A 9272-nucleotide genomic window follows, 5' to 3' on the forward strand; every position below is an offset into this window, starting at 1 on the left:
AGCCACCATGTGGTTGCTGGGATTTGAACTCTGGACCTTCGGAAGAGCAGTCGGGTGCTCTTACCCACTGAGCCATCTCACCAGCCCTGTTATTCTTTTTTTAAATTTCTGTACATTGATGTTTTCCCTGCATGTATGTCTTTAGGAAAGTGTTGGATCCCCTGTAACAGGAGTTACAGACATTTGTGAGCTGCCATGTGGGTGCTAGGAATTAAACCCAGGTCCTCTGGAAGAGCAACCAGTGCTCTCAACTGCTGAACCTTCTCCCCATCTCTTTTACTTTCTTAGTTGCTGTTCAGTTCTGTCCCCTAACTTTACGTGACCCACTCAGTCTGGCTGTGACTAGGGTCTAGGTTAGAGACTGTGTCAGACTTCATCTCCAAGGAGGCAGCTTGACGGATAAAAACCACCTCAGGTTCCTCCGTGTCTGAGTGTCCTGTTACATGTTTTCAGAACGCGTTTTTTGCCTGTCCAGCTATTGAATGTTTGGGGATGAACCAACCTGTGTACATGTTCCATGACACATGTGTGGAAATGAGAGCCTTCAAGGAGTTTCTGCTTCTGGCTACAGAGGCAGGGTCTCTTGGTTTTCTGCTTCTGGACCACATATTCCAGACTAGCTGGCCTGCAAGCTTTTAGGCAGTGCTCACCTCCCCATCCCATTCTCCTGCAGTACTGGGGTGTGGATGCATGGGCAGCACCTTTCCCCTCTGAGTCAGAAGCCCGCCATGGACGGTTTTCTCTATTTTGGTTGCTGTCAATATCACTGCCATAAGCACAGTTGACAAGCACACAGTCGAGACCCAGCTTTCATGGCAGTAGTGTGTGACTAGAGATGTGCTAGGTAACATGAAAGTCTGTTGCCACCAGCAGTGCACAGTGACATTAACTAATTCTATTGGTTCTTGCCAATGGTGGTTATCTTGATTATAGACCCTCAGGCAGGTGTGAAGCAAGATTTGGGGTTTGGCTTGTGTTTCCATGACTATGAGCACTTGACTGTCTTCCCCCTGAGTGTTCTCATTGTCGGTGCCTGTTGGCCACTCTTCTGACCAGGCTAACCTCGAATTTAGCCATCTGCCTGAGTGCCTCTGGGGAGTTGGGACTAAAGGCCAACACAGCCTGGCTAAGCCCCTGGACTTGATTAGATTAGATTTGATTTTTTTATATTCTTGTCCCTGGATTCTTTTTTTTTTTTTTAACTGTTTTGAGGCAAGGTTTCTCTATGTGTGTACCCTGGCTGTCCTGGGCCTCACAGAGACCCACCTGGATCTGTCTCCTGAGTGCTAGGATTAAAGCCTTTACCACCATGTCCAGCACGCTGTTTTGTTTTTTAAATTTTATATTTGCTTTGCCTTTTTTTTTTTTTTAAGGTTCTATATATATACCAAAAGAGGGCATCAGATCCCATTACAGATGGTCATGAGCCACCATGTGGTTGCTGGGAATTGAACTCGGGACCTCTGGGAGAACAGCCAGTGCTCTTAACCTCTGAGCCATCTCCAGCCCATAGTTGCTTATTTTAAATGGGAGTTAGATGCAAGCATCTTGGCATACATACATGGAGATCTAATGACAGATGGGTAGGTTCTGGGATCTGAACACTGGCCGCTAGCTTTGTTCAGTGGTCTGTACCATCAGATCTCTGTCCCTGCCTCTGCCTCCCAAGTGCTGGGATGAAAGGCGTGCGCCACCACTGATTTATTTACTATTATATCTAAGTACACTGTAGCTGTCTTCAGACACACCAGAAGAGGGCATCAGATATTACGGATGGTTGTGAGCCACCATGTGGTTGCTGGGATTTGAACTCAGGACCTTCAGAACAGTCAATGCTCTTAACTGCTGAGCCGTCTCTCCAGCCTGATTACTAACCTCCTGGATATTGGGAACCAAGCTCAGCTCCTCTGTGAGAGTACTGTGTCTGTTCCTTCCACTGAGGCCAAGCTCTGGCTTTTTTCTTTTGGTCTTTTCCTTTTTGGGGTTTGGGGTTCTCACTGTACATCTGGCCTGCCTGGAACTTGCTGTCTTGGAAGTCACAGAGTTTCAGAGTTGCCTTGCCTCCCAAATGCTGGGATTAAAAGTAGGTACCAAGGGGCTGGAGAGATGGCTCAGTCGTTAAGAGTGCTGCCTGCTCAGCCAGCAATTCCCAGCAACCACGTGGTGGCTCACAACCATCTGTAATGGAATCTTATGCTCTCTACTGGTGTGTCTGAAGACAGTGACAGTGTACTCATATAAATAAGTAAATCTTTAAAAATAAAAGTACGTACCACCACACAGCAAGGGGTTATTAAAGGTCATAAATTTTCAACATACTGTAAGCCATAAAAGGTGTAGAGGTTCATAGTTGTGTCCCAAGTACCCAGAACAAATAGAGCCATGCCAGAACATGATTGGAATTCACTCACATACATGGAGTTGTGGTGTTTGGTAGTTTGAGAATTCCTGATGTCTTTGTCAGGTTTGGCAGGGACACAGAATCCCCGCCACTGCCTTGTGGCCATGGCACGCCTACTTTTGCTTGGCGGTGCTATAGATGGAACCCCCAAGAATAGTGGTTCTCAACCGTGCATCGTGACCCCCACAATGCTGCATATTAGATATTTACATCATGATTAATGACAATAGCAGTATTGCAGTTATAAAGAAGCAACAAAAATAGTTTTATGGCCTGGCAGTGGTGGTGCATGCCTTTAATCCCAGCACTTGAGAGGCAGAGGCAGGTGGATCTCTGAGTTCAAGGCCAGCCTGGTCTACAGAGTGAGTTCCAGGACAGCCAGAGCTAAACAGAGAAATCCTGTCTCGAAAAAAACAAAAACAAAAAAAATAGTTTTATGGTTGAGGATCACTTCCAAGGTAAAGAACTGTATTAAAGGGTCCCAGCACTAGGCACGTTAAGAACACGGCCCTAGAGTGTTGCTGTGTCTTAGGCAAGCGCTTGGGGACTCACTGCTCCTGTGCCTGTTTTCCTAGGACCACCTTACACGCACCAGAGGAAGCCACAGAAGATGGTGTATTATGGGAAGATGAACTGTTACAGTGACTATGAGAATTACATTGAGATAGTAAAATACGTGTTCAGAGAATACAAGAGAGAGTTTCCACTTATCATCAACACGATGGGTTGGGTGTCAGGTAAGCCATGCACACATGTGCAGCTGCCATGAGCACTGCACCCACACACGATGACATGTAGACTGTAGTGCTCGGATGAGGGTGAGCATGGGTAGCTTACACCTGAGAATAGCCCTGGATGTTCCGGTGCAGAGCATGTAGGTACTTGTCATGACTGTCCATCTTACGTGTTGCTGAGGATCAAACCCAGGAGCTCTGGCACGCTGAGCCACAGCTCTGACTTCGGGGCTTTTGGATTGTTGCTTATTCTGTAAAGAGAACCTCTTTTTTTATTATTGTTATTACTGTTATTTACTTATTATATGTAAGTGCACTGTAGCTGTCTTCAGATACTCCAGAAGAGGGCATCAGATTTCGTTACAGATGGTTTTGAGCTACCATGTGGTTGCTGGGATTTGAACTCAAGTCCTTAGGAAGAGCAGTTGGCACTCTTAACCACTGAGCCATCTCACCAGCCCCAAGAGAATCTCTTATAAACAGTGCCTGTTAATATAAAAGCCAGTGGCCAATGAGCTGAGACGGGACATAGGAGGTTGGACAGTGGCAGGAAGAGGGGATTCTGGGAAGTAGTGAGAATGAAATAGATTGGAGGGAGATGGTAAGACTCTAAGGAAGGAGAGGTAACTAAGCACGCGGAAGAGAGCAGTGTGGATGGCTGAGATAAGTTAGCCAGTCACTGAGTGAGCCAACGCCATGGCCAAGGCGTTTAGTAATCAATAATGAGTTTCAGAGCTATCATTCCAGGAACAGGCCAGAAGGAAAACCCACTGGTATTTTTTCATATTTCACTTTGCTTTGTTGGTTGGTTTGGGTTTGGGAGCTCTCTGTAGCTCTGGATGTCCTGAAACTTGCTCTGTAGACCAGGCTGGGCTCGAACTTGGATCCACCCTGCCTTTGGCATGCACTGCCAGTGCCTGGCCCTTGTTGGTTGTTTTTTCATTGATAGTTCTATTCTGTCAAACACTGTATGTAGTGCCCTTGGAAGCCAGAGGAGGGTGGCAGATCTTGTCAGCTGTGCATATGCTGCCTGGCCATGGCTTCTCTAGAGTGCTTTACCTGTGCCTGTGGCTTCTCTCCTCACAGATGACGGGCTGCTGCTGCTTGTGGACCTGATCCGGGTACTGTCTCCCAACTATGTCGTTCAGTTATACTCTGATCGCTGTAAATTTACCCCGACTCTGACCTCCCAATACGTAGAGCTCACAGACGGCCTGTACACAAAAAGCAAGATCAAAAGATACCGAGGTTTTGAAATTCCAGAATTTGGAGATAATTTAGAATTTACTTATGAAGAGAAAGAGTCTAGTCCAGCTCCAGTCTTCACTGGACACGTACTGCTGTCTGTTCACTCAGAGTTCTTAAGTAGTAAAAATGAGAAGAACAGGTAAGTACAGAACTGCTTGTAAGCAGCCTTGTCCTGTAGCGGGCCCGCTGCCATGCTCAAGTGTGAGTCCCCAGGTGGTCGTGGTGGCTTTTGTATGTCATCCCAACACCGGGGAGGCAGAGATGGGCATCATGGGTTCAGGGCTAGCTTACAGTACATTGTGAAACCCTATAAACAAAAAGAGAATACTCCTGCTAAGGTTTCAGGTTTACCATGGCTATACATTGAAAGGAGGATGGGTCCTAGTGAGCGCCCGGAGGTGGGGCTTCTGCTGCTGTCTGTGCTAAGGAGTCTGGGATTCCTGGTGTTCAAGGCGAGGTTTCAGATGGAGATCAACCCTCACCCTAACTGCGTGGGCAGTACAGGCCATTTAACCAGGGGGGCTTGGGAATATCCTGAAAGAGCAAAGTCTAGTGTTAGCTGAGTGTGCTGTTGTCGCTGTGACACTGTTGTGGTCATGCTATGCTGTCATCGTTGTGACACAGTGGAGGGCGTGGCTGCTGGGACACCCTACTCACCGTGCTCTGCTCTGCTTTTCAGGGCCAAATACAACAAGATTTTCCGAGATCTGGCAGTGTTGGGCTACATTAGCCAGCTGATGCTTCCAGTGCCAGAGCCACTTAGTCCTTTGCACAGTCTGACGCCCTATCAGGTAATCGGAGCTGGTGGGCAAAATTATCTGATACTGATAAGATTCTTGAGGCTTCCAAGTCCTGGTGAGTGCTTGTCTGCTCCTGTTTAACTCTTTGCTTGCCTAATTCTCAAAACAGCCCTGCGGTTCTGATACTGTGCCCATTTTTCAGATGGGGAGACTAAGGAACAGTGAGGCTGGGTTGCCTGGAAGAAGAGGCAGAACTGGCATTTGGTCCTTGGCAGGCAAGCCTCAGTGTCTGTCATGTATTGTAGTTTCATGACAGCTATAAGTATCTGAGCTGGTGGCCGCCCCACATTTGCACTTCCCACTGCATGAGGGTAGTGCCTGACATCTTAGGGTGTCTCTGATGCTGTAGGGCTCTGTGAGCCTTCATGGGACCTAGAGCACCTCCTGTGCACCTAGTTATTCTTGTCAGGTTCCAACACCAAATGCAGAGTCCTGGCTGCTAGGAATTGCTTTGGGGGAAGCCGCTATTGTGTGAGGTTCTAGGGTGTGGAGATGGTGTCAGGTGATAGAAGTAGCATGTGTTTGGAGATTAAACCCAGAGCCTTACCATGATGTGGGATGACACTCAGCCTAAGTTTCACCTGCATGGGTCCACAGGTGCATACACGTACACACACACACACACACCTCACACTGTCTCAGGTTACTTTGCCATTGCTGTGTCAAAACACTGCCCAAGGCAGCTTGTAACAGAGGTTAATTGCTGGGGCTCACTGTTTCAGAGGCTTAGAGTGACACTGAGCAAAGGCAGGGTGGAAAAACAAAGCAACTGAGACCTTGTGTCCTGATTCACATTCACTGGGAATTGTGCACATCTTAGTGCCTCAGAGCCCAGCTCTCAGCGGCACACCTCCTAATCCTTCCAAAACAGTTCCACAATCTGGGGACCAGGCATTCATGCTTATGAGCCTGTAGGGGCCGTTCTCATCCAATCTATCAGCAGGCAGGCAGGCAGGCAGACAGACAGACAGACAGACAGACAGACACACACACACACACACACACACACACACACACACACACACGGCATCAGTGTTTTGTTTTTTAAACCAATAAGCAAGTAGTGTCACCATGTATCTCTTCTGTTGAGCAGTACTGTTGAGTTCCCTGTGCTTCCTACAGGAGAAAACTTAGGATTACCTGGATATGTCACACAAACAAAAAGAGTCACTTTGTGTTTGTGTCTGTAGGAAGGGAGGTGGGAGCCTCTCCTGCTTTCTTTCTGCTCTTGTACTTCTGCGGGGCCAAGTGGCCTGTGCTGGCTTTGCGGCTTTGTGCATTTTACCTCCTGTCATTAGATAGAGAAAGAAGGATAAGGGCTGGGGGAGACAGACAGATCCTTGAGTCTAATTTTTTCTTGTTTCTTTGAACAAGACTACCAACAAACCACATCCAACCGCGCCTCTCAGCGCCCTAGCATTTATATACCCTCTGCAAAGTTCCCAGAATTCCAAAGGTCAGAGTCACACTTGCACAAACTGTCTGCAGCTGGCAAAAGCATCCTTTGCCAGGGCGTGAGGCAAATCATAGTCGGCTGCTTTTGGCAGGTGCAAGCCATACCATAAACCTGCACCTGGGATTAAAACAAAAAACATACTCTTAAAATAGTTCTGTGGTCTGTTTGTTGTGTTTGTTTGTTTGTTTGTTTGTTTTTCGAGACAGGATTTCTCTGTGTAGCCCTGGCTGCCCTGGAACTCACTTTGTAGACCAGGCTGGCCTTGAACTCAGAAATCCGCCTGCCTTTGTCTCCCGAGTGCTGGGATTAAAGGCGTGCGCCACACACCTTTTTTTTTTTTTTTTTTTTTTAAGGACACCAAAATTCTAGAATTGACTACACTGACTTGTAGCACGTGTTTCAGCTCATGACGAAGTATGTAGTACGTGTTCCAGCTCATGACAAAGCGTGAAAGTGATGGGAGATTTGCTTCTAAAAAGAAGGAAGCCAAGAAAAGCAAGGTCTTAACACAGCAAAGCATAGCTAGCAGATGCTGCAGGCACACAGAGAAAAGCTGAGCTGAGGCTGAGTGTCTGACCTCCTAATCCATCTACAAAGAACCATCCTGAAAGCCTACAGCTGACTCGTAATGCTAGGGTCTTACCCGTGCTTTTGTTATGGTTTTCAATTGGGCAGAGAAAGGAGTGAAGATGTTTCAGACAGGAGTACAGGAAGAGGAGACATGTAGCCAGGCTGCCTTGAACTTCAAGTCCTCCTGCCTTTGCCTGCCATGTGTCATGACAATCATCATCTACCCCACACCCAGGGCTTCCTGCGTCGTTGGCCAGGACCCTGGCACCTGACAGTTCCCACCCTAGGTTTTGGCTAGGTGGTGCCTGCCTGCAACCTCAGCGCCGGGGAAGGTGGGCGAGAGGCAGCCGAGGCAAGCTTCAGGTCAATGAGAGACCCTTTTTTCTCAGAAGAAAACAAGGGGGAACCTGGTGTGATGCCCTGTTTTGAGGCAGACTGGTCTACATATTGAGTTCCAGGCAAGCCTGGGCTACATAGTAAGACTCTGTCTGCAAAAGAGCCCTGCAAATTCACACAACCTAGCAGTGGTGGAAGTAGCAGTACCCACACTAACTTATAACTACACATGCGTGTACTCAAAATGTACACATGTGAGCACACATGAGCACATACACAAGCATAGAGAGTCTTTTAAGTTGGCCCTTGTAGTCCATGCCTGTTAATTCATTATTTAGGAGCCTAAGGCAGTACGTTGTCCCTTTGAGGTCTCAGGAACACACTTTTCGAAGTAGAAGTTAATGAGAGGTGCATGTTTACGGTTTATTCTCCAGGTCCCCTTCAGTGCTGTCGCTATCCGGGTTTTGCATGCCGATGTTGCGCCTACCCACATACTGTATGCTGTGAATGCCAGCTGGGTTGGCCTTTGCAGGATCGTGGATGATATGAAAGGCTACACTCGGGGCCCCATCCTGCTTGCCCAGAACCCCATATGTGACTGTTTGGGCTTTGGTGAGTGAACAATGCCTCCTGCCTTGTCCTCTACACTGGAGACAGCAGACCTTCGGACTGTATGTTGTATTAGTATTTGGTGCCAGACAGAGTCACCTTTCGCTGTGCTCCTAGATGGCTGGGTTTTCACTGCCGTCACAGTCTGTTGGCCTGGTTCAGTTCTCATGGCTGCACACGGAACTTCTAAATACTTTGAATGGCACTGTCTTTTTCTTTTTCTTTTTTTCTTTTTTCTTTCTTTCTTTCTTTCTTTTTTTTTTTTNAGTCAGCAGACTGGGTGGGCTGTGTGGCTGCTGAACTCTGCTCATGCCCAGCGTTCACAGAGCTGGAGAAGGTGCTGTGCTGAGAGTCATTCAAGCCCCTCCAGTTTCTTCCCTCTGACACAGGGAGGGCCTCATATCATGCAGCTCTGACTGGCCTCAAACTCTGGGTCCTCCTGTCACCNTTCCGGCTGCATTTCAGGCCTGTGTTAGGACACCAGCTCTCAGACTTTGCAGCCGTTTGGTCTCAAACTTGGCCCTAGCCCTCTTGAGGACTGGTTGTCCCTGCTGTGGAGTGCTTCCTGAGAGCTGTGATGCAGTGAAGAAAGCCGCGGTGGCCTCAGAACAGGAAGAGGAAGGGCGGCCTTTCAGTTCTCCAAGAAAATCAGGGCCATGAAAGTATGCCTAGAAACTGGGCAGCAGGCTGACCCATGGGTTCTTGGGTATGGTGCACGGACTGCCTGGGACCCGAGCAGGCTCGGTGAGAGGCATGTTGAACCAGGTGCCGACTCATTGGNNTGATCCTTGGATGCCATNGGATTTCCCAGTGCTGTAAGCAAGTTAGANGATTGTGTTTCATCTGTTAATTTCAGGGTCTTTTTAATCATGAGGCTTTATGTTGAAGAACTTGCTCTGACATCCACAAAGCCCCCAGGTTAACTAAGGAAACCCTTAAGTCTGGGTATGTTCTTATTGCCCCTTTCCTTGGGGNTGTGGAAACTGCCATGGGGCCCCCAGCCTGGAGTGGACACACGTATGCCTGGTGTGGGCAAACCTTGGCTATGGAGGATGTCTTCTACGGACACAGGCCACTGCAAGTGGATGTTGTAACCAGGAGTGACTGTCGGGTCATTT

The 9272-nt window shown here is 48.0% G+C and overlaps 1 protein-coding gene across 1 annotated transcript in view; it reads left to right on the forward strand.

Moving 5' to 3' along the window:
* Nol9 (nucleolar protein 9) overlaps positions 1-8503 on the forward strand; it is a 16270-nt gene extending 7767 nt beyond the window's left edge. The window contains exons 7-11 of the mRNA XM_021199570.2: positions 2977-3138; positions 4222-4522; positions 5063-5174; positions 7980-8157; positions 8472-8503. Coding sequence (XP_021055229.2) covers positions 2977-3138; positions 4222-4522; positions 5063-5174; positions 7980-8157; positions 8472-8503 — 785 coding nt within the window. The remainder of the gene's footprint in view (positions 1-2976; positions 3139-4221; positions 4523-5062; positions 5175-7979; positions 8158-8471) is intronic.
* The last annotated feature ends 769 nt before the right edge of the window (positions 8504-9272 follow it).

Source organism: Mus pahari, chromosome 6 (genome assembly GCF_900095145.1).
Source record: "Mus pahari chromosome 6, PAHARI_EIJ_v1.1, whole genome shotgun sequence".
NCBI classification, from domain to species: Eukaryota; Metazoa; Chordata; class Mammalia; order Rodentia; family Muridae; genus Mus; species Mus pahari.